At 43.5% G+C, this 25,984-nt stretch overlaps 1 protein-coding gene across 1 annotated transcript in view; it reads right to left on the reverse strand.

Annotated features, from left to right (window-relative positions):
• The window catches only part of KAT6A (lysine acetyltransferase 6A), an 89,851-nt gene that overhangs the window by 23,418 nt on the left and 40,449 nt on the right, over positions 1–25,984 (reverse strand). Inside the window, exons 3-12 of the mRNA XM_081869995.1 lie at positions 22,682–22,790; positions 20,789–20,904; positions 19,172–19,253; positions 18,416–18,551; positions 16,925–17,241; positions 15,795–15,913; positions 7,244–7,359; positions 5,778–5,919; positions 5,105–5,266; positions 3,183–3,276 (exon numbers count right to left, since the gene is read on the reverse strand). Of these exons, the coding sequence (XP_081726121.1) occupies positions 3,183–3,276; positions 5,105–5,266; positions 5,778–5,919; positions 7,244–7,359; positions 15,795–15,913; positions 16,925–17,241; positions 18,416–18,551; positions 19,172–19,253; positions 20,789–20,904; positions 22,682–22,790 (1,393 nt within the window). The remainder of the gene's footprint in view (positions 1–3,182; positions 3,277–5,104; positions 5,267–5,777; positions 5,920–7,243; positions 7,360–15,794; positions 15,914–16,924; positions 17,242–18,415; positions 18,552–19,171; positions 19,254–20,788; positions 20,905–22,681; positions 22,791–25,984) is intronic.

Genomic DNA, 25,984 nt, shown 5'->3' on the forward strand with positions numbered 1-25,984 from the left:
TTTACCTTTGCTACCTCTACATATGCCTTCATCTCCTTCTCTTCCCTTACTTTCCAGAGAATGATCCAAAAGCCACTGATGTGAGCGACTTTATAGCAGATCTCATGTGGACCCTAGTTCACAAAAGTATATGCCAAAATGTATTTGTAATGTATTTATCATGCCACAAGGCTGCTGTCACGTAACAGGGTGATCTAGCCAAGCCTACTGGTTTGAAGCAAGTTGTCTAACAGTTACTCGTGAAATATATAGGTGATATGAAGCTTCTGTTGGCCATGGAAAACCCATTCAGTTCACACTCCCTATGACTTGTCCTCATCAGCAGGCAAGTTTCAGGGTTACATTCTAGCTGCTACTTTCAAAAACAGGCCTGGAGGAACCTCCTGCTCCTGTTCTACAGGTGTTGCTGGACTACAACGACATTTTTGGCCCCTGGCCATGTGGCTGATGGGAATGTCAGCCCAGAGACATCTGGAGAGACACAGGGTTTCTCTGTAGGTGAACCCAAGGACGCTACATTACGTTAGTCAAGCTTTGAAGTTATGAAGTCCAAGGGCTGCTACAAGATACCACTGTGAGGACTAAAAGGCAGATGCAACTTGATTTTCCAGGTGCAGAATTCACCAAAGATGCTCTTCCGCCCAGGTAGCAGGGCTCACCATTCACCTGTCTGTTTAAAAATTCTGTTTGAATCAACTTCCTCCACTCTTCATTTGTAAGTTCAAATACAAAACCAACCAACCTTCATAATCCGCTGACTTTTCACAAACCTTCAACTTGCACATCAGTCTCAACAATGTGATAGTAAAGCAAATGAAGGAGCTACTGTCTCAAGCACTTATATAAACTAAGCATTAAAGCAGACTGTACATGGGCAAACTTTTGCATTAAAAGAATGCTAATGAAAGGGTTTTGCTGCTGGAAGTTCTTTAGCAGGGATGGGGAACCTATGGCTCTGCCGATGACCTCTGACTCCCATCAGCCCCAGTCAGCATGACCAATGGTCAGAGCCAGAGGTCCCCTCGTCCGGTTCTACAGTACATGTGTTTTTTCCTGACGATGAGTGAGTGAGCATCAGCATTCCTATAAGAGTGAATAATGTGGGCCTCACTCCTCACCAAATGGGAAGATGCCCATCAGAAGTGATGGTCAGTGATAAAAATAGAATATAAAAGATAGAAGGACTTGGCGAAAGGCGGTTAGCTTAGCTTTGGAACTGGCTCTTTGCTTTCCCTCCAGAAAGCAACGTGCTGTATTCCCTTTGCGTTTGATGCCACTGCCATTGAGCACTCCAGAAAATGCACCTTGCTTCTTTGTTTTCCTTTATGCGACGATCCTATAAGCTTTAAGGATATATATGCCTTTGTTCCTTTGTAATATTAATATTTTTTCTTGAATTTTTAGTACAAAACTAATTTGAACAGAAAAATGGAAATTCTATATTTAATGCCTACATTTCCACAAGTTATAGAACTCAAATTAGCCATGTATACTGAGATACGTTCATTTTCCAGACAAACCTTTATAATGGGAAATTAAACAGCAGCAGCTGCACAGATATGTCATAACCACCAGTAAAGGTAAAGGGACCCCTGACAATTAAGTCCAGTCACGAAGGACTCTGGGGTTGCGGCGCTCATTTTGCTTTACTGGCCGAGGGAGCTGGTGTTTGTCCACAGACAGCTTCCGGGTCATGTGGCCAGCATGACTAAACCGCTTCTGGTGAACCAGAGCAGTGCACAGAAACGACGTTTACCTTCCCACAGGAGCGGTACCTATTTATCTACTTGCACTTCGTGCTTACGAATTGCTAGGTGGGCAGGAGCAGGGACCAAGCAACGGGAGCTCACCCCGCCGTGGGGATTTGAAACTGCCAACCTTCCGATTGGTAAGCCCAAGGCTCAGTGGTTTACGCCACAGCATCAGTAGTGCCCTGGGACGCGGGTGGCGCTGTGGGTAAAACCTCAGCGCCTAGGGCTTGCCAATCACATGGTCGGCGGTTTGAATCCCCGTGGTGGGGTGAGTTCCCGTCTTTCGGTCCCAGCTCCTGCCCACCTAGAAGTTCGAAAGCACCCCTAAGTGCAAGTAGATAAATAGGTACCGCTTTATAGCGGGAAGGTAAACAGTGTTTCCGTGTGCTGCGCTGGTGCTGGCTCGCCAGAGCAGCTTCGTCATGCTGGCCACGTGACCCGGAAGTGTCTTCGGACAGCGCTGGCCCCCGGCCTCCTAAGTGAGATGGGCGCACAACCCTAGAGTCGGACACGACTGGCCCGTACGGGCAGGGGTACCTATCAGTAGTGCCAGCTAAAAATGTTTTGCTGTCTGCAGTAAAAGGCAAGATGGTGCCCACCTCCACTGAACACACAAAAGCCAGCCTGACTGGCAGCTCAAACTTATTTCCGCACCTAGCAACAGCACAGCAACCTCTACCACATCAGAAAGCTTTGGGGTGCAAGGCAGGCTTTAAGGCACACACAGCTCCCTCCTCTAATAGGGCCAAGTGGTCAGGGGGCTCAGAAGAAATGGGTGCCCTCACCAGACCCACCATCTGCTGCTTGAGGCAGCTGCCTTGTTCAGGGCTGGCCCTGATGGTCCGCTTTACTCTCTTCTGAAAGAAGAAACCCATCTACTGATGTAGTAGATTTGCAAACTGGTCACTTTCCCTAATCAGGTTGTATTTCAGCCAAAACGCATAATAACTTTATGCTACTGTTTGTCAATAAATTCACACAAATATATGGTCAAAAAAATAAGAAGTGGGTTTTCAAATGCTACAGGTGAGTCCCAGGAGTGAAAAGGGTAAAGACTACTGGTAAATGAATTGATGTGTTTGTTAGCCACTTTGCACGATATAGTGGAAAAGACAGGATATAAATAGCCTTTTAAACATACAAATAAAATTTCTGCCTCTCCACATGGCTAGGAAAGCAGGGAAGAAGAGCAAGTTCTGAAGTGCCACCTTAGATGTCCTTGTGGGCTGAACTGTGATGAGGGGAGGGGGGGCTTGTGTGCAAGCATCTGGGGTGCAAGAAAGCAGTTGGGAAAAGGATGCTGGCCAGAATCCCAAAAAGTAGCATTTCAGATAATTAATGCTCTTGAAATAAAGTGCTGGAGAATTGCATGGTTTCATAAACTTTAATCTGAAGCTGAAGAGAAAGGCAGAAAAATGAGAATATGCTTACTGAAATCAATGAGGAACCTGCCATAGCCCTTGCGCTGGTACTGGGGAAGAATCATTATGCAGGAAACATTGTATTTCTGCTGGCAATGCTTCTCCTAGTAAGAGAGAGACACACACACACAAACACAGAAGATTAGCAAGATGGAAAATAACTTCTTCTCAATAATAATAATAATAATAATAATAATAATAATAATAATAAATTTTATTTATATCCCGCCCTCCCCAGCCGAAGCCGGGCTCAGGGCGGCTAACAACACTAATGGGGAATTAATTGGCGGCTAACAACAATGGGGAATTAATTGGGGTCAATCACAATCACCCCAAAAGCAAGTCTCCAAGGAAAGAACACAAGGCATTATCAAGCCACTGAACCTCTGTGATCACAGCCAGGAAGGAAAAGAAAGAACTGTCACTGAGCACACAAAGTTGCTTTCTGTAAACCTGTATCATTCATGTACCTAGTGCAGTAATGTCTACCAAGTGACAGTGGTTCTCCGGGGTCTCAGTCACATAAGCCCTCCCAGTCCTGCTACCTGTGATCCTTTTTAGTTAAAGATGCTCAAGAATGAACCTGCACCACCACCAATTATGGCCCCTCCCCGTAATACATCATTTCAGGACCTTGTACTTACAGCAAACTTCTCTCCCTACTTCTCTACAAAGGGCTTTTCAAATCCTCAGAGATTTCCAAAGCAATAAAGAACCTTTGTGGGGGGGTGGGGGTAAGACAAAATAAAAGTCCATCTGCAGGTGGGCTTGTGGGGGGGGGGATAGGATGGCCATAGATTAAGGCTACATTATTTCCTTTTCTGAAAGTGTTGAAGTAAAAAACAACTTCTATTTTTTTTGGGGGGGGGGTGTTAAGACGGGCCTTTCAAAGTAACTCTCTGTCCCTGTGTGAGGAATACTAAAGCCACATTCAGCCTCCATGGTCTCTTTCCCAAAATGCAAACAAAAGCTCTGAAATGAGATCAGCATCTGATTTGAGAAGTAAGCTCATTGGAGGTAACAATTAATGTTTACTTCACCAACTAACTCTCCTCCTCACCACCCGAGGGACTAGGAAGTCATTTAAAACCCTCTCCCCTCAGAGCTGCCAGGCTGGAATTCATGCTCCCTAGAGAATGCACTCTGTTCAACAGCATAAAAAAGAAAGCTGCTTTGATTAACTGCTTCAATTCCCTGGATTCTGCTTATGCAGAACTTTAAAGGCTGTTTGGAACCCATAAAATGATACCCATCACTTCAGAAGTGTTACTGGACACTAGTTTGGTTAGATCCACTACACTAAGGAGGGAGAAAATTTAGATCTGCTGAAAAATGACTTTCAGTTTACGCACATTTCAAATCCAATTATATTTTCTTGGATACGAGTCATACCAGTGTGAATAGACTTTTCCAGAGGTATAGCCAGTCTTATCACACACAAGACTTGACAGGAAGAGCAAAAGAAAGTTTATAGCCTTTTTGCATACACTAGGTATTTGGCCATAGTCAGGGTTGTGTGTATGAAGCAAATCTACACAAGCACAAAAAAGTGTGGAATGCAATATTGGGTGCAGAATTCAGTTTATTGAGAGTTTCAGTCTCAAAAAGACATTCCCAGCCTTTTTTCTTTTAAGTGCAAGCATAGGCATGGGAAAGTGTCTGGCCAAAGCTCCTGCACATGTCAGCAGGAAAAGTTCCAGGAGTTAAGCAAGGGCCTGTAGTGCCTTATGCCTCTCCTCATGATTAGCAAAAACAGAGCAATCAATTAAGCAAAAGCTTAAGAATCCAACTTTTCACCACCCAATATTTGGATTAACTTGGTGCAGATTTTTTTAAAAGCACATGATAGATATGCTTCTGGTTTATAGTTCCCTTAGGTATTGTCAGGACACCAACAGAACACCAACAAGTGGAAATCCCCCCACTGCTCACCTTGGAGAAATAGCCAACCAGGTGGCAACCCTTCATGTCATTTTGCGTCAGCACATAGAAGAGAAATGGCTCCACATCATAATAGAGCGTCTTGTGATCCAGGAAGAGTTTTGCTAATAGACACAGGTTCTGGCAGTAAATGGTACTGACGTTGCCATCCACCTTAGAAAAATGGAGAACAGGTCAAGACACTATCCCTCATGAACTGCTAGCAGGGCACAACACAAAGTGATTTGCTTAAATCAAGTAGGATTATACCAAACAGATACAAACCATCTAAGGACTTGTAGCTTCAAGAACTAAAGGATGCAGCCTGAGGTAAGTAGTCACTTTGAGGAGAAGCCCAAAGCGGCCAGCGCTCCTCACACTACCAACCTTTTCCTAAGAGGGATGCACAACATAAAATGCCAATATACTTCTGTTTTGCAGCCAATCATTAGTGAATGGAAAGAGACACTCATTAAATATTACAAAAGTAAGACAGTTCTGGGTTATTGTTTTTTAAAAGTGGGCTGCCCTCAGCCTCCCAAAGAGGGGATTCTAGCCATGATTAGAGCCCATTACAAGGGAATTAGGTTCCTACAACAGTTCTTCTCTGGGAAGCTCACAGCAGATTATGCCCCAGAGATTCAGGCAGGGACATAAACAGCAGCTAATAATCTTTGACACTTACCTCAAAGACTGAAACATTGCTCTTCCTGTAAATTTCATTGGCTGGGGGATGAAACCAGCCACACTTCTTCATGTGTTGCTGAAGGATAGTTCTGCTTTTCATATACTTAAGACAGAATTCACAAATGTACAGCTTAGGCAGCCTGCAAGATTAAAGGCATGGATGCATTGAGCAGTTTTGCAAGGTTACAACTTGAGGCAATCAGTACTGTTATCTCTACTGTGGCAATTCCCATAAAGGTCCATTGTCTTAAAGCTGGGTATACAGGAGGCAATATAGAAACAAAAAAAGCATAAGAGCAGGTTAAAATGTGTATTTGGTTGGATTCAGTTACTGAGACTGAGGGTCTTAACAAAGACCTCTTAGGATTACTTCTAGCCTAAAGTTTACCAAGGGTGTCCATCACTGGATATGAAGGGACCCCGTAGGCCCCTTTCCAGTACTGTCCCTCCACCCCTTAATTTATGCAACTGGCAACTGGAACATACATAGGAAGCTGCCTATTATCAAGTCAGACCTATTGGCCCATCTAGCTCAGTATTACTTCCACAGGCTGGCAGCGCTCCCCTGGGTTTCAAACAAGGGGCCTTCCTAAATCTACCTGGAGATGCTGGTGATGAAACCTGGAACCTCTTGTATGCAAAGCAGATGCTGTACCACTGAGCTATGACCCTCCCCATCATACAAATTTCAATAAAACAGAAATTCCGCTCTTCTGTTTCTTTGCTGCATGGCACAGAAAATAAAGAACACTTACATCTACAAAATGTTTAATAAATCAAAGTCTTTCAGTATGTCAATCCCAAAGATAGGAGGAAGCTCAGCTCTGATTATTCTGAATACTTCTTTCAGTTATCACTAAATATTGTCTGGTTTTCCTTGTTTATAAGTAGAGCAGATCTGTACCTATACTGTATGTGAAGATGATCAGAGAAACGAGGAACCCAACACTATTTGACATGCTGACATTTCTGTGCTTGTGTTTGTTTAAAAACAAGTTGCCAGCTCTCACAGTTGCAAATGCAATGCCTTTACTTCAAGAAGAAAATCAGTGGCAGAAGGATTTGAGGGGGGCCGGGCAGTTTCAAAATCCTGTGTCTCCAATCCTTGCTACTATTTTTGCACACCAGCCACTACACTCAAATTTCCATGCTCTTTGCTCTTTCCTCCCCCCCCCCCCATGTCACAGTACTTACTAAAATATATTAATTCTTTGATAGCTTCAACCTTAAAAAAAAATGCTATACAAGCAAATACCTATATACATAATATATACATTGCATGATTTAACTTGGTTACACATTTGGTTTGTTCAGAGGACATCCAGCCCTAATTTTAAAAAAGAGCATTTCTTTACAGTATGAGCTTGTCAGGCTTAACACATAGTTACACTTTATTTCCTACTCTTGCTAAACATTCAGCTGCATAATGTAAACTGTATAATAGAGAGGAGGCCTGTGTTGTACCTGGAATACTCTTGTGGGTATGGAGAGGAATACCAGGTGTGGATTTCATATTTCCCAAACTCAATGACTGATGGACAGCGGACTTGTGGATCAGGGGCTCCTGTTACTCCTACTTTCTGTAAAAGAAACAAATATCTCTCCAAGTTAACAACAACAAAAGCACTACTTAACAGATCCAGCAATCCAGGAAAGAAGGAAAACCTTTGGGATAGCACAGTTTTCTTCCACTGAACTACAGTGGTACCTCGGGGTTAAGAACTTAATTCGCTCCAGAGGTCCATTCTTAACCTGAAACTGTTCTTAACCTGAGGTACCACTTTAGCTAATGGGGCCTCCTGCTGCCGCCGTAGCACAATTTCTATTCTCATCCTGAAGCAAAGTTCTTAACCCGAGGTACTATTTCTGGGTTAGCGGAGTCTGTAACCTGAAGCGTATGTAACCCGAGGTACCACTGTAATTCACAAAGCAAGAAAAATATAAAGCCAGGTGTGCTAGTAAAAATGCTAGTCCAATCCGTCTTAGCATTATGCTTGCCTGTTAAGAGTAATCTAAAGGAATTACCATATTTTTCGCTGTATAGGACGCACCCGACCATAGGAGGCACCTTGTTTTAGAGGGTCTATAGGACGCACCCTTCCATTTCTCCTGCCGCTTCGCTGAAGGGGCGCTGCGCAGAGAGGGGGAGAATTTTTTTTTTCTTGTTCTCCCCCTCTAAAACAAGGTGCGTTCTGCGCATTCAAGGTGTGTTCACCTGAAGCCTCCGTTCCCGCTGCACTCTGGAGGCTTCAGGCAGCTACCTTAGAAGCCTGGCGAGCGAGAGGGGTCGGTGCGCACTGCCCCCCTCTCTCTCCAGGCTTCAGTGAAGGCAACCCGAAGCCTCAGGAGCGCGGCGGGAGTTCCCGCTGGGCTCCGGAGGCTTTGGGTTCCTTTTGACCTGCTCTTTGGGGCTGGTGGGCGGAAGCGCTGCTTTCCCCCACCGCCAGCCTCAAAGACCAGGTCGGGGAGCAGCGCAAAGGCTGCATGCAGCCTTACCACTGCCCCCCAGCTTGTGGGGCTGGCAGTGGGGTGAAGCACTGCTTCCCCCCACTGCCAGCCTCAAAGATTCCTGAAGCCTTCGGAGCGCAGAGCGAGTTCCCATTGTGCTCCGCAGGCTTTGGGTTCCTTTTGCTGAAGCCGGGAGAGCAAGACTCTCCTGGCTTCAGCGAAAGGACCCTGAAGCCTCCAGAACGCAGAGGGAACTCACGCTGCGCTCCGAAGGCTTCAAGCGGCTATCCCTGAAGCCTGGAGAGCAAGAGGGGTTGGTGCGCACTGATGCCTCTCGCTCTCCAGGCTTCAGCGAAAGCAACGCGAAGCCTCCGGAGCGCGGAGGGAGCGCTCCCTCTGCGTGTCGGAGGCTTCGCGTTGCTATCGCTGAAGCCAGGGAGCCTGCATTCACTCCATAGGACGCACACACATTTCTCCTTAATTTTTGGAGAGGGAAAAGTGCGTCCTATAGAGCGAAAAATACGGTAATAGCCACTTAATAAATCCAAGGAAATAAGTGATTCCTGAAAAAGCAAAAGGGAGGGAAGGAAGCAGGGGCAGGCAGGCGTGTATCCCAAGTGCACCTGCAATAGACAGCACAGAACCTGGTTAGGAACTGCAACAAAAGGCAATGGGTGACCTACAAACCTACAAACAGGGTTTTGTTTTGTGTAAGTTTTCAAAACTCAAGATGCAACACCTCTCTCTCAAGAATATTTACATCAAACCAGAAAAGTGTCACCAAAAGAAATATATAGAAATACCGCAAACTGTATCCTTAAATTTTTCAGAGCACAAGGGGGCTTTTTCGTCCCCGCGGCTCTAAAATTATACAAGGCCAAAACGTTGGCACAGCTCCTTTATGGATCCTTTCTGGGCCCACCTTCCTCTGCTTTCTCCCCCCTTGAGAGAGTTCAATCCAAACTCCTTAGAGCTCTCCTACAAGTCCCCAGATGCATTTCAAACGCATGGGTTAGACTAGAAACGGGGATGATGAGAGTGGAGGCTTCTATCTGCCTAACATCAATCTACAAATGGCTGACACTGAATCTGCTCCCCCGAGGAATAGCCCCACTGATCTTCTGCGACCAGTTCCAGTCAGGCTGGCAGACTGCAGTCCTGAACACCCTTCAGAAACTGGGTTTTGCCCCTCAAGCCCTTCTGAGCCTGGGGTTGGGCCAGGCAAAAGCAATGGTTAGGCAAAGAATTATAGACACTGAGAGACAACAGGAGTGCTCAAGGTGCCCCGACTATAAAATTGGAGAAATCGAGAGAGATATAGCCGCACTGGCAGCATATCTCATCTTTCTCATATCTAAAAATGCAAGAAGAGCTTTTACACTCGCCAGAAGCTCGGCTCTGCCCTCACCAGTCCTGGAAGGAGCCTTTTAAAAAGTCCCATATTCTCAGAGACCTTGCGCCTGTTCACTGGGGGAGATAGGAAGCCCAGAACACTTGTTCTTTAGATGTCTCTCTTATGAAGAGGCACGTAGTAAGACCATTGATCCCCTACTGGTGAGGCTCGCTAACCTCACAAAAATTTGACCTTTTTAACCTCGCAAAAATTTTAACCTCGCAAAAATCTGACCTTTTCCTATTAGGCAAAGATCAGAAGACGACCCGGATGGTCGCCAGATTCTGTGTACAGGTCTGCAGGTGCAGACCATCTCCCAACTCAAACTAGTTCGTTAAGAAAATCCCCAAACTCGGTTTCATGGGTGACTCTGGGTCAACTCCCTGTGGTAGTTTATTGTTGTACATTGTTTTAATTGTTTGCTTTCCTTCTGTGACTGTACCCCCAAGTGTGTTTTATAAGCTGGTCTCTGACCATAATAAATTATCTATCTATCTAGAAATACCTAGATAATGGGGAGCTATCCAGTGGAAGATGCGATGAAATCAAGTATTTCATGTCCACTTATTTCAATGGGTCTATTTTGTGCACAACATAGTTGGGTATCATTCATTAAAAAAAAAAAATGGCAAAGGTGTTTTGCAAGAAGAATCATGGCCATCAACCCTTAAGGAAATTATCTTCCTTTGGGGCAATCTGCACACCTCTGGCCTCCATTGTTATTTTTCATGCATGTATAAGGTAAAATATAGCTTTCCCTTTCTACACACCCCCTCCCCAGACACATTTTCTTCCTTATATACACTATGAAGAATTGAGGATGCTTTGCAAATTACATCTACAAGCAAAGGCTCAGGAGTGAATGGAAGAGAGAAAATGCTGGTTAGACTTCCAACACTCTTTTCTCTCAGTTTACATTGTGTATTGAGAAAAATAAACTATACATTAAAAAGACTTGCTTAGTGGTGATATTACTATTATGTCTTGCATCCTAATACACCTGTAAGTTCTGTAGTGTGTGTTCACATTGAGCTCCTAGTGCTGTTTTTAGTGACAGAAGTATTTCAAATCCCAGGACATTTGGAAACATCAAGTTCTAAACAAGTGCTAAAAGCATTTTATCTACTATGGAAGGTCCATCTCTTACCTTCCCTCCCTTTGCACACACCCACATTTCTTCAGCACTACAAAGTCAGTGCAGATAGTCCCTCAGTGGGGGCCAGTTAGCTCAGCTTAGCCAACACAGAAACGCTTTCTTAAAGCAATTTCTTTTCCCCTTTGTTTTCCTATAAACTGCAGGGCACTTTTCAATGCTCAGATGCAGGAAGTGGCAACTGAGTCTCCTCCTTTCTCTCACTCACAGCTCAGTTTAAGTGCAATCCCACACTATACTTAGGTGGTTCAACAAGCCTCACACACCTGCCTCTACCCCTCACTGTAATCCAATTCTTCAATTGGAAAACTATGGACTGTGCTTGCCCTACCAAGCAGGACTTTAACTCAGTCTGCATGCCTGGTTTGGAGGGCAACTAGAGTTAAAGTCTGCCTCTGTTTGGCTGGAACTGCAAGGTAACCCCATGCAGTGCAGCATTGTGGGATTGGAGGGAGGGCAGGAGCACCCAACTACATGTTTTGCTCATAACACTCCAAAATGAGGTTTGGTGATGCGAGCACCAGTCCTATAATTTAATTACAACATGGGGTGCCATCAGTTCATAAATATTTATACCTGTGGCCCCCAAAAACCATGATTTATTCAACTGAGAAAAACCATTGTGCCCATGTGTTTCCACCTCGTTCAGACTGCATTTTCAGACTTTGTTTGTAGTCTAAGATTTAACCAGTTTCCCAGTTTGGAAGTAACAGTAAACAATGGTTTTAACAAACGCTGAAAGCATTTCACTGCTGTGCAAGAGAAAAAAGAGCATGCAGGTATAACACTCATTCTCAGTCTTATAAACCATAGCATATTTGATTGGAATTCTTTCATCTGTCGGAGAGCCTTGGGGGTAGAATGGAGCAGATAACGTATCCAAATAAATGGCCTCAGTGACCAAAAATGCACCCTTAACACAGACTGCAATGACAGAGAACTTATCCCTGTAACTGTGCAGAAAAGACTTCTAATTTAATTTCAGAATATAAAAGTGCTAAACAGGAACTGGTGACCCGCTTATGTCTTGAAATAATATTCATACTGATTTACTCTTTACCCAAACTGTGCTAAAAGCACTTTGGAATTCTCTATCATGAGAGATACTGATGGGATTTTTAAAGGACAGCGGTCTCCATCCTGGTCCCTTCCAGATGTTTAGAACTCAAACTCTCTTTATGGTAGTTGTAGTTCAAACATGTAGTGGTGATCAAGATGGGAAGGGCTGGATTAGGATAAGAGCTGGGTCTAAACCACTGAGCCTAGGGCTTGCCAATCAGAAGGTCAGTGGTTCAAATCCCCAAGACGGAGTGAGCTCCCGTTGTTCGGTCCCTGCTCCTGCCAACCTAGCAGTTCGTAAGCACGTCAAAGTGCAAGTAGATAAATAGGTACCGCTCCGGTGGGAAACTGAATGGTGTTTCCGTGTGCTGCTCTGGTTCACCAGAAGTAGCTTAGTCATACTGGACACATGACCTGGAAGCTGTCTGCGGACAAACGCCGGCTCCCTTGGACAGTAAAGCGAGATGAGTGCCGCAGCCCGAGTCGTCCACGACTGGACTTAACGGTCAGGGTCCCTTTCCCTATGTCTGACTACCAGGAGAAGGCTCCTCCCATGAATAATAGAGACCCCTGGCTGGCCAGTGCTAGAAACAGGATGCTGCACTATGATGGACCTTTGGTACAATTCAACAAGGAAATCCTTCTGTTTTCATACAAAAGTTAAGGCAGAACCATTTTTTCTCAAAAAGTTTGTAGACATTTCTTGTTTTGCCATTTTTCTTCCACCTTTACATTTGAATAATCTCAAAGCAGCTATATTCACCAAATCTCTTTGTTCTTCCCTCATATCTTGCCATGCCAGAAAACAACCTGATGTACCTTTCCACAGCAATACACAAATAAAATCTCTCAGTTACTTAATAGTGTGCACAATAGCAAGTTCAACTGCTCTAAACATCACCTCTTCGCCACTGATTGAGTCCCAGGGCTCTTTCTTCCCCTTTTCTTTTTTAAGGAAAAAAACCTGAGGGATTGGATGGGTTTTCCTAAGGGAAAGGCTGCAACAGCCAATTTACTTTCCCTAAGATACAAAATATCCTCAGTCAAAAGAGAAAAAAGCACACAATAGCCAAATCAAAATCATGTTTGATGCTAGAAACTGTCTTGCAATTGGCTCCTCAAATATAATGGGTAGCACAAGTTCAATCACCCAAACTGAAACTCAAGAATTCTACCACCTGATAGAAGCCAATTTAAGAACACATCATTCCATGGAAGAATGAGACACACACAATACAGTATCTATGAAAATCCACAATTCAAAAAGCATAGTTTAGAATTGCTAATCCCAGACAGGACAGCGTTGAAATTACTCAGCTCACACACAGTCTGTTGCCAACAGAACCACACTGGTTTACATGGAGATGCTTCAAGGATGCTCTCAGACTGCACCTGTGGCACTGCCTTGCATGTTTGTGCCTTCTGGATGGCCACTGAATTCTCCTCCAAATAGATGCCTGAGATAAAGGTGGAGTCCCAGTTCCAGTACAACTGCTTGCACATCATAACAGCTCAAAGTCCCATCAAAGCAGACGTCCAACTCCCACAACGGGGGCACCCAGCCACAGACCACTCCCTCCAGCAGACGGTCTCTCTCCAACAACTCAGCCAGCCATCCTTGCACCTCTGCTCAGCGTATTCCAATTTGCTCAGGTGTGGCACTCTGCTCTACCTGGATACGCACTGCGTCAGCAGCTCAGCTGAGTTTAACCCAATCCCTGCCAAACTCACACTCACAAGTCTTTGCAAAGTTACGGTATATACAATATCAGCAAGAAAAGAGAACAGTAATATTTATCAGAAGTTGCAAAGAGATGTAGGGCTGCTTAGTAACTCATGAGCAATTACTCTGGATTTTACACCATGCTATATATGCTAAGCAATTACTTTCAAATATCAGAAGTCTACATTGATCAGAGATTAACTAGTTTGTGCTGTCTGAAAGGCCTGAAGCTGGCTGACCAAAAAAAACCTGTTACAAAAATAATATATTTGCACCAGCCATTCTAATTTGTGCACAGAGTGCACCTATATAAACACAACTAAATATAAAAACGTCAATTTCAGAGGACATCGTTGTGGTCCTTGCTTTAATGGCGGAAGCTAAAATATTTGTGGTCTTTGCTGTCACCAGCTTATCTTGGTCTATAAGAGAAGACTCATGTAATAATCAAGTAAACCTCCTGGATGAGATAATGAAGAGCAGTGTTAGAAACTCATATATAAAAGCCAGGTGCCAAGTGACACCTTAAACCTTGGTTATGGCCACCACAACGGAATGTCTATTCACCGGGGGGTGGACTAGATTACCCTAAGGATCCCTTCCAACAATTCTACGCTTCTATGATCTCAACTACATTTCTTGACTGTCCCAATATGTAAGAAGGAGAAATGCAGCAGAAATGGAAAAGATGTAAACTATGGACTAAGGCAGAGGTTTTTAAACTGTGGTTTGTGAGTTCCATTTGGGTGGCCTGTGGAGAGGCTGTAGCACAGTCAAATAGATCTGTATTCAGCCCTGCGCTTACTTTCCTTGATGTGATGATGGAGGACTAAGGTGCCCAGCAAGGGGTCCATGATTTGGATAGCCGCGCAAATGCACAAGACTCACAACTTTTACTGCACATGAGTCATCTGGCTCGATTGAGAAGTCAGTCACCAACCTGGCGCCCAGAAATCTCCATGTAGTTGCAACTGGACCCTTGCCAATAGCAAACGTGCATGGTGCACAGTGAATTCCGAACACTGGTGATGAGGTGATTACCTCTTTAAGCAAGTATTTGTAAAAAGAGCATACTAGCAATACATGAGCCTTTGTTTCTGTATTCCCATCAACACATGGATATATATGACCTTGGAATCTTCCTGTTACAGAAATACCAACAAGCTTTCTTTTCAATTTCTTCATCTGCTTACTCCAAAGGTTCTGCTGGCTTTTGTATTTCTCTTCTTCCAGGCAGAGGGTCATCAACACCTCCCAAGAAACAGAACCTATAAGCCTCCTTTCCCCTGCAGTTTTGAAACAGGACATACCATATCTGTACCAATACAGCCATGCAGGAGCTGAAGGGCCATGCTTAGACAGATGTGCACAAACATGGAATATTGAACAATCTACCATGCCTCTGCATTAAGCCAGTGTCCTTTATACAGAACACTGAACAACAAGCAAACTCCCCTCACAAATGCCAGGCAAGCCCTTGCAGAATTCAATGTGCACTAAAACAGGGAGGAAGAAATGTCCAATACGGGAAGGTACAGACTTACTCTGATTCACTTTTGAAGCAAGCAAAGCTATTGTATAGCTTTGGCATGGAAGTCTTACAATCTTGGACAATCCTCGATCCCCACTCGTCAGCCCCATGTTTCTGGGCTATAATATTTTAAGTTTGCCTCAGAGCTGCCTGCTTATCTCTCATCAGCATCACACCTCATCACTTCTTATCAACTGGCTGGTTCCCAGAAAATCCTCAGTAAACTACCTGTCTCAATCTTCTCAGTGCTACGCATCTGAGGACTAATATACCCCTGTAAAAAGGTAAAGGAACCCTGACAGTTAAGTCCAGTCACAAACGACTCTGGGGTTGCGGCACTCATCTGGCTTTACTGGCCGAGGGAGCCGGCAGCATTGGTCCTCAGACAGTTTTTCCAGTCATGTGGCCAGCATGACTAAGCTGCTTCTGGCGCAATGGAACACCAAAACCAGAGCAGCACATGGAAACACCGTTTACCTTCCTGCCAGAGCGTTACCTATTATCTACTTGCACTCTGACGTGCTTTCGAACTGCTAGGTGGGCAGGAACCGGGACAAAGCAAAAGGAGCTCACCCTGTCGCGGGGATTCAAACTGCCGACCTTCCGATCGACAAGCCCCAGGCTCAGTGGTTTAGACCACAGCGCCACCCGCACCTCTGTAGGAGTCTACTAACCATACCTTTGCAAGCAAGCTTCATTCAATTTTACCTGCAGTGCTTGCTCCTGAATATCTCTGAACAACTCCATATCTTTCTCAGTCATGACATCTGGACCTCCAAGAAGCCATTCTTCATTTTCCTGTTTTCCATCCCAGCCATCCTGATTGTCTGAAAATGAACACACAACGACAAATGGAATTTCCTGAAATTAAGCAGCTGAATATGTAAGGTGGTCACAGGATAAATAACTATCTAAAAGGGGTTATTGCACTTATTGCACTAAGAAGTTTTGAAGTTCATGGCAGGCTACCCCTTTAGACTAAACTGTGACATACCAACATAGACCCTTCCACCCCAAAACCTGGCAGCTTCAGTTCTTCCAGTGGTATAACCATTCCACTCTCACCCATCAATACTTAGAATAGAATCATAGAATCATAGAGTTGGAAGAGACCACAAGGGCCATCGAGTCCAACCCCCTGCCAAGCAGGAAACACCATCAGAGCACTCCTGACATATGGTTGTCAAGCCTGTGCTTAAAGACCTCCAAAGAAGGAGACTCCACCACACTCCTTGGCAGCAAATTCCACTGTCGAACAGCTCTTACTGTCAGGAAGTTCTTCCTAATGTTTAGGTGGAATCTTCTTTTAAGTTTGCCTTGGCTTTGGGAGAAGGCATAGTCCCCTGGACTGTGGAAATGTGCTCTCAGTCTAAACCAACCTCACATGGCTGTTGTGCCAGGAAAATGGGGAGGAGAACTATATATGCCACCTTGAGCTCCTTGGAGGAAAGGTGCAATGTAAGTCTAATAAAATAAATAAATATTCTTACAATCTTAACAAACACAAAATAATACACACTAACCTCCACTGCTTGGACTGTTGTCCACAAATGAAAAGATATATTATGATGATTTTAGCATATACACTTTGCCAAGGTTCTGTGGTGTATTTGAAGATGACCCTTTAATTGTACGTGGTTATATATATATATATACTGCTTCCACCCATGAACCTTCCACCCAAGAACCTTCAGCAGAATGTATTGTGCCCCAACAACATTTATGATAATGTAAAAAAAACACCACAAAGTGTTGAAGTTTCTTCAGAATCTGTTCTCAAATTGAAAATTAGAAGTCCAAAAAGTAAGAAGAGATAATACCCTCTACCAATTAGCTACCTGTAGGCCAGTCTGAAGTGCTTGATTTCCTATTGTCTTTTCTCCTGATCCTATACTGCTGAGAGTAATCCACCACTTCTCCTCGAGCTTTACGCCCATCAGGGGATGGGGTGAAGAATTTGGTAAGGCCATCAATGAGCCCTTTGGTTTTCTTGTTGAATTTCAAGGTGGTGCTTGCATCTCTGCAGAATTCCAAGCTGTCGATTTGCTCCAAATAGCCCCCTTCTGACGAACAAGTTGACTGGCTGGATAGGGGAGTCTTGCGCTTACGACCTCGACCAGGTCCCGTCTGAACTTTGCTGAAGGGGGCTTTTGATCTAAACAAATAGTAAAGTGGGTAATAGAGACTTAGAATCATAGAATCATAGAGTTGGAAGAGACCACAAGGGCCATCGAGTCCAACTCCCTGCCAGAAAGAGAAGCTATGCAGGGTATTAGCCAGCTGATAATTTCAAATTCTTCCTTGGGCAATAAAAATACCTGCAGTGCAATTTAATGGAAATTTACTCAGAAGCAAATCCAACTCTGTTCAATGAAGCTTACTGTATGGTTAACTGTACACAGAACTGGAGCCTTCCCAAATTTCTCAGGAATCTGGTATTCTGAATAAAAATTAAGTGTATAGGAGTTACGTACTTAATCCCCACCACCACCAAAAAAATGCCACGAGAACTCAAGTGTTTAAGAGCAGTGTATAATGATCCTAATGGCAAGGCTTGTTTGACCCTTCAGATAGTTTCCCTCCCACACCTTTCTGACATGGAACTCTAGAGCAAAATTGGAAGCCATCTAAATATTCAAAAGCAGCAGTGACATGGATCATGTCCTGTGTTCTGTAAAGCAACAATCCAAGCACCCTCCAGATTTCATGGGTGTGGAAAAATCTTGAAAAGCAAGTGAGACAGAGTACTCCACTAATGGCAGCAGAACATTCTGCCAGTCTAACTTGAGAGGCTAGAAGGGTTTGTAGTGCAAGAAACATAGTTATATATTGCCTCAAGCTAAAAGAGCAAAGTGGATGCTCAAACTTATTTTATTGAAGGAGGGAAGCTCATCGCTTACTTTAGATTCAGTGGGAATGCAAGCTAAGAATGGCCATTGTTGTTATCTATCATAGAGATCTACCTCCTAAGTAGAAGCTTGGGCTGCTTGAAATCAGCACCGGAAGTTTTTTTTACTGAGGACTAACTGCCTACACTGAAAGGTGTAAACAGACTTCTTCTACAAATAAAAAAAAAGTGAAAACCAAAACAAATGCTGAGTTTTAGGAAGCTGGGAAATTAATGAATCCAACAAAGTAAAAGATATGCCTTGTGTCACATTCAGAAACAAAAAGCATTAAAAATTTGGACAGAAGTACTCATAATCTTTCCAGAACACGTACCAAAATATTTAACCCAACAAAGAAGATGGAACATCTCTAACAACAGAACTGCACAGGTATCCATATTCACGCTGTACCCACTGCCACCAAGTTTTGGAAAAACTTACATTGCATTTTGGTTCTTTAATCGGTTTTTGGGACGTCCTATTGGGTTGGCATAACGCCGCTTTATCTGTGCTGCCTTCTTGTGTAGAAGTTTTCTTCCTTTTTTACGTGGCCGACATATCTGACATATCCACATGCCTGTAAAGTGAACAGACTCATCATAATGTATGTCAACATCTGTTAGTCCCAGAGAACAACACCGTATTATTTATATAACCTAAGAATAGCCCTGCTGGGCACGCAAGTGGCCCATCTAGTCCAGCTTCCTGTTCTCACAGTGCCCAACCAGATGCTCTTGGGAAGCCCATGAGCAGGACAGGAACACAACAGCAATGCTCTCCCTGGGACTGTATATAGTACTGCTTGAGTGTTCAAACACTTCAAATACATTCTCTGCAATCACAGAATCATAGAGTTCCCTACGCCAACTTTTAACATATGGTAGTAGTATTATGACCCTGTACTGCAGATTTTTGAGGGGTGGGGGTGAGGAGGAGGAGCTGAGGCTGACAGACTTGTGTTTCCCTAAGGAAACCTAGTAAGCTCATGGAAAAGGCCAGATGCAAGCCATGGTCTTCTTCATGTCCCGCAGCTCACACTCTTATTCACTACAACACTATCTGTAAAGTTATTCAGAACTCTTAATCAAGCCTATGCTACTATTCTGTTCTGCCTGTTAAAGACATCTATAATTTGAAGGCTAAAAGGGTTGTTTGTGTGAGTTTCTCCCCCTGCAGCATCTTTTAACTCTTTCTTACCTTTTGGCATTCTGGTCAGAGGGGGGTCACAACATTCCATGTGAAAGCCACGATCACATGAGTCACAAAATAGCATATTATCCTGCAAAGCACAGAAATTTCAAGTTACTGCAATTCAAGCACACTCTTTTCTGTTATCATCAAATATAACCACTATGATTCTAGGCTGAGAGGGGGTATTCCAGCTGCAGACTGGTATCTTCCTGCCTGTGCAAGGATGAGGAAGGGAAACTGCAAGAAATATATAATCAGAAGCTGCAATTACGCTGTGGCCCTCACACTGCAGAGGGACCGTGTGGGCAGGCGGCTTCTTTAAACTGCTCTGTTGAGGGGTAAGCGGCTGCCCATGCCTCAGCAGAGCAGTCTAACAAAGCTTCGACTCTGGCTCACATGTATGGGTATGTAGGCAAAGAGGCAATCCTGGTCTCAAACTGTATAGGGCAGGCATGTCCAAAGTCCACTGGGGGAGCCCTAATCTGGCCCGCCAGTCGGTTTAATCCAGCCCCTGTGGCAGTTTATTTCTTGGGGTAAAATTGTAAAAAAAAAAACCTCAACAACTGAAAACCTAAAAGCAGCTCAACAACTTCAATCCCAAAAAAAGGTCAACAACCTTGGTTGGCCCTTTGGTCGGCCCCCACGGCCCTTCATTTCATCAAATCTGCCCTACTTTGAAAAAAGTTTGGACACCACTGGTATAAGGCTTTGTACACCAAAACACAGCACGGTAGCTAATTGTCAGCCAGTTAGAGTAGCAGTTACTACTTGCAAGTGCTGTTTCAAACTGTTTTCACTGCTTTATTTGTTTCTATTAATAGAATACTATAATTTCCCGCTATGGTAATAATTTATTGAAAGGTTGGTTAAATATTTTCTAGATAAATATTTGCCTATAACCGTTATGCAATCAAAGGAATAAACACTGAATTAATGAGGCAGAAAGAATATTTTGTTTATTCTATTTACAAAACTTTTCTTCCTACATTCCTTTAAAATATTTGTACCCTACTTTTCTGCTTAAAAATCATCTGAATTAGCATAAATGAGCACAAATGCAACCAATATAGATTATTTTTAAAAACAATAGCTTGCAGAGAAAATTGCAGTAGAAACAAATAAACTCAAATCTTAAGTAGGAAGAATAACCAAGACCTCTCCACTAAACACTTCTGGAATAGGAAGTTTTAACCTGTTAGTAAAATGCAAGAACACAGCCTAGGTGCAATGGCCATAAAGGTCCTGTCATGCATACTAACCCACCTAACCTCAGAAAGTGGAGAGAGACAGAGCAGCACCAGCAGACTCTTTGGGGAGAAGGCAGAACCCCCTAAGATCTCAGGCTGTTCAGGGCTTTGAAGGCTGACGGCCAGAACTGGGCTCAGAAGCAAATAGGGAACCAACACAACAGATACAACAAATGCTCTCAGCAGAACCACCACAATTTGTAGCAATTAAAACTTCAACATACTTTTCCAGCACAGCATGCTGTAGTAGTCCAGCCTGGACGTTTGCACTGTGCACATGTCTATGGCAAGGTCAAATCTCACTGCCAACTGCAGAATCTCATGCAATTAGTTAGAATATGAACATGATCCAGAAGGTGAATGTCCAGGTACTCACAGCATTCTTGCCCTGATCTCGACAGGAACTGCATGTTTTGCACTCAATGCACTGCCATCGTAAGGCCTTCACACGAACTGTTAACTCTGGGGAGAACTTCAGGCAGGATGGATGACCTACACCAAGGTGAAAACAATTTCAGTTAAACTAAGTAGGAACAGCCTGTGCTCAGGAAGAGCAGAAGTTACAGGTTCTATTGCAGTTAACATCTGACATCTTTAAAAGACTCCAGTTCTGCCAGAGCAGTTCCGTGTGTGCTTGGCACTCTGGGATGAACCCACAATATGTGTTTTTGGAAGGGAAGTTGGTTTCTTGCCCAAACACTCAATATTCAGAGGAAAGAGGAAACAAAACCCTTAAGGAATTGCATGAATGGTTCTAACCGAAGATGATTCCAATATGTACTTAAGTACTTGCAGAAATTATGATGTGCCCAAATAATGCCAAAGAAGCCGTTCATGAGGTGAGCTTTGTAGATTAGCCCCGCCCCCCCAGCCTGCCAACACACCTTTATATTCAAAAGTGGAGCTTACTGGGTTTCTATGTTGGACACGCAGGAGGCAGAACCCTGTCCAGTTCATCCAACATAGTAGGTGGCAGCCAAGGCACAGATAGGTCTCTGCTTTCTTAGTGAGTCTCCTGCACTTCAGTGCTGGACATACAAAAGGAAAAGTTCCTTCCTGTGTATCCAGCATACAATTAAAGAAACCTGGTTCAATAACAGAGACACAGACTGTCATCAGCTCACCATGTTTCTGTTAAATGCAAAAAAGATTCATTGGCTGTGAGTCTAGCACAGAGCTTTCCAAACTTTTAATGTTGGTGACACACTTTTTTGACATGCATCATTTCATGACACAGTAATTCAGTTTTACTAGCAAACCGGAGGTTAAACTAACCCCTTTCCAGCGTTCACGCAACATACCTACACACTGCAGCCGACAGACATGTGCTGTGACACACAGTTTGAAAAGCTCTGGTCTAACACATTAACATGGTGGGCTAATGGTGAAAGGGTAGAGCCCTTCTTGACTCCATTTCCAACCTCTTGGTTTCTATGGTAGGCAGGGAGCTTTACCTCCTATGCATCCACTGCACTGCCAGAGGATGCGTGAAATGCTCTATGCCTATGCTAGAAAGCCACATAGTTTCTATGCTGGATGGGAAGGGGGGCTTCCATTTCTCCTTGACCAGCATAGGAACCATGTGGGCTGTCAGGAGATGTGAAGAGCACTGTTTCTGCAATGGGTAGAGAGGAGGCAAAGCACCAACTTTCATGCACAATATATAAATGCGGTGGGTTGCCAGAGGACAGCCTGAGCATTCTGTTTCTCTTGTAGTAGCTCACTCAGTTGTCTGAATGAAATTCCACCTACGCTCACCAGGCAAGCAGCTAAAAACAAAGCTGCATCAGGCTAAAGGGCACATCTGCAGGGGACATTTTTACAAATTGTATTCCCTGCACATTGCATTCATTTTTTAATAGAGCTGTTGGTGGTATCTGTGTGACAAAGAGTCTTCCCAGCCTACAATGAACCTTCTTTCCAAGCAACTTCTCTTTTACTTCTCTTTCAGCAGCAAAACTCTAGAGCAAGAAATACTTTACCACACTGTACCACACAACTTTTCAGCCCCAACATGAACTCTGGTCATATTAAGTTTTGCAAGTTTCTGCACTGCTCCAAGCATTACCTCAGAAAACATAAAGCTAATCCCTAGCAGCATAGCCAAGCATAAGGAGAAGTATAACTACAAGCAGTCTTGAAGCAATTCTCCAGCTGGGTTAAAAAGGTGTTATTTTTTTAAGTTAGCTTGTTAAATGTGCACAATGAATGCATTTGCAGGTCACCAATTCAATAGATCTCATTGCCCAAAATGCAGGCAACCACCTACCACTATTGCCGCAATCAGCACAAGAAATGAGCTCTTCAGGTTTCTTTTCTCGGTTTTGTTCTTTTGTACCAAGGCAGAAGCTGCAGATTGGGATTGGTTCAGCAACTGGCTGTGGGGGAAGGAGACAAATAATAGAGATTTTCATTAATTATATCATATTTGCAAAACATATACTGAATGAAGACATTAGAGCAGAGAAGAAGAAGAAGAAGAAGAAGAAGAAGAAGAAGAAGAAGAGTTTGGATTTGATATCCCGCCTTTCACTCCCTTTAAGGAGTCTCAAAGCGGCTAACATTCTCCTTTCCCTTCCTCCCCCACAACAAACACTCTGTGAGGTGAGTGGGGCTGAGAGACTTCAGAGAAGTGTGACTGGCCCAAGGTCACCCAGCAGCTGCATGTGGAGGAGCGGAGACGCGAACCCGGTTCCCCAGATTAGGAGACTACCGCTCTTAACCACTACACCACACTGGCTCCCAGAGATAGCTAACTCAGGTCAAAAGTATTGAGACATAAGCAATTCATTTCCTAGGGCAGTGTTAGAAAATCAGATATATAAGCAAGGAGCCAAATGGCTCCTTAAACCAAGGTTACAGTCACCAAAACAGAATGTTTAGTTGCCATTTTGGGGTAAAATAGCTCAGAAGTCTTGTTTTTCAAATGATGGATTGACTGTGATTGATTCTCAGTTAAACATCTGGCTAACTCAGACGACTACCTTGAGTCAGGTTAACTTTGAGAACTTAAAAGTCACTTGATTCAGGAACATGCCCACCTAGACAGTACATTGGCCTATTCCAACCTCTCTTTCTTAATGGTGACATAATAACGTAAGAATATTCTTCACCACCATGAGAAGGACAGTGGGGTGGGGTAAGTGAAGACAAGCTACAACTAATAACTATAACTATTAACTATAATGTTGTTTACTGCTACTGCTCAGGCTGCACACAGAAAAAGCATATTGGTTCCAGAAATACATTCTGATTATGCAGATAAAATATAACTGATAGAATTCTACAGGATGTGGTATGAGTGAGTGGAAAGAGTCAAGACCCAAGGATGATCAGAAATGCACCTCCAAATGGTGGTGATGTCAGGTGCCATCCTGGTGCCCAGGCATCTTCACTTGGTTGCAAGTGGTCGATAGCCAGGTGCAAAATGCAACTGGCACCTGGCTAATTTCAAACACTGTCCTAGGGTGTTAGACAACTACACTTTATTCAGAGAGAAACTAATGGGTCTAACTTAATCATGGTCATTAATTTCAATGGGTCTGCTCTGAGTAAAACTTAATTGAATACCACTCCTAGTCCCTGTCCCTACCTCAAAAATTCACAGAGCACTGCAGTGAAGATATATATACAAAGGAAGCCAGTTCCAAGTGATTGCAATGAGAGCAGACTGCAGGTGCTGGGCCTGTATTGGTCACGGAGACAATCTTAAGTGGTACTCAGGACCTGATGTAAGTGTTGTGGTACAGACTGGAAAACAGTGACTACAATGCTATCAAATTCAACTTATAGGCAAGTGGGCAACTGCCAAGGAAGTCAAACAGTCACACAGAACTTCAAAGGAGAAAACTGAGGGGATTGGCAGAAAGGAAATAGAAAGGCAAAGTTAAATTTCTCCAGACTGCCATGAGGTTATTCAAAAGCATAATGAATGTTAAATTATATAATATATACCACAGATCAGGAAAGGTGCCACAAAGGTCTACATGATGTGTGGCTAACAAGCAAAGTCAATAACATAGAGGCAAGAATGTGTTTTTCACAAAATAGATGAGATGACAACAAAAAGCAACAAAACATTGGCAAAATAAAGGAAAGCTGACAACAAAAAATACAAAAAAGAATTTCAAGGAGTTCATCACTAAAACATTATGCCTAGTAATAAAACATTATTTAACAAATTAGAAGCAAGAAAAATGCTTAGGGATGATATTGGACATTTGGATGACATTTGGTCAAATGTGTGCTAAGGGAGGAAAAGGAGACTGATGGGGAAATGAACGAATCCTTTCAACAGTATTCACGGCAGACGGGCAGAGCCCTGTGCCTGAGCTAATCGGAGGAACCGGGGCAAAGAGTAGAGAGAAGGCATAAAGTCCTAGGCCTTAGTGACGAAACAAACCAACAAACAGGAACTTGAGAGTAGGAAAAAGTGGGCAGCTCCCACATTGGAGAAATATATAGTAAGTGGGGGTCAACCATGGATCTGTATTGGGACAAGCTGGAGTTGGGCTGGAAAGTGAGAAAGTCAAACCTGGAGGTAGCAACAAATTGATCAGGGTTCTAGAAACAAGAGCTCCCAAAGGAGCTCTCCAAACTGGATGAATAGGAGCTAAAAAAAGCAAATGCAGTTAAATGTCAGGAAGTGCAAAGTTATGCACATGGGGACAAAAAATCCTAACATACACAGCAATGGGTTCTGAATTGGTGATGGCTGGCCAAGAATGAGATCCTGGAGTTGTAGTGAAGGTATCAACCCAGTGTGCAACAGCTGAGAAAACGGCAAATTCCATTTTAGGGATCATTAGGAAAAGGAGTGAGAATAAAACCACCCAAATCTTAATGCTGTTATATAACTCTATGGTCCACAGTTCTGATCAATGATCCCCAAAGAAGATACTGTAGAACTCAAAAAAAGTGCAGAAGAGGATATCCAAAATAATAAAGAGGCTGGAACAACCTCCTCATGAGGCAGATTTACAACATTTGGGATTTTTTTAGTTTAGAGAAAAGAGAAGTGAAAAGGAGTAAATTACAGAAATGTATAAGATTATCACACGGTGGAGAAAGTGGACAGAGAAAAGCTCTTCCCCCTCTCTCATAATACTAGAAGCCTGTGGGGTCATCAAAAGAAGGTAATATTGGAAGATTCAGGACATACAAAAGGAAGTACTTCTTCACAACTATGGGAATCTGTAGGCACAAGGCATGGCGATGGTTACTGACTTGGACAGCTTTTAAAAGGGATTAGACAAATTCATGAAGGTAGGGCTATCAATGGCTACTAGTGGTAACAATTATATATGATTTTTAGTATCAGAGAAAGTAGGGAGTGTCTACTCATGTCCCATTTGTGTGCCTCTGACACACATCCACTTGGCCACTATGAGAACAGGATGCTAGACTAGATGGCCTGATCCAGCAAGGCTCTTCTTGTGTTTTTCTTTTTCATGTGGAAAAGGTAATAGCAGTTAATTCCACAGTTAATTTGTTCTGGAGTTCCGTTCTTAACCTGAAACTGTTCATAACCTGAGGTACCACTTTAGCTAATGGGGCCTCCTGCTGCCGCCGT

This window comes from Podarcis erhardii, assembly GCF_964252035.2.
Source record: "Podarcis erhardii genome assembly, chromosome: 7".
Taxonomy (NCBI): domain Eukaryota; kingdom Metazoa; phylum Chordata; class Lepidosauria; order Squamata; family Lacertidae; genus Podarcis; species Podarcis erhardii.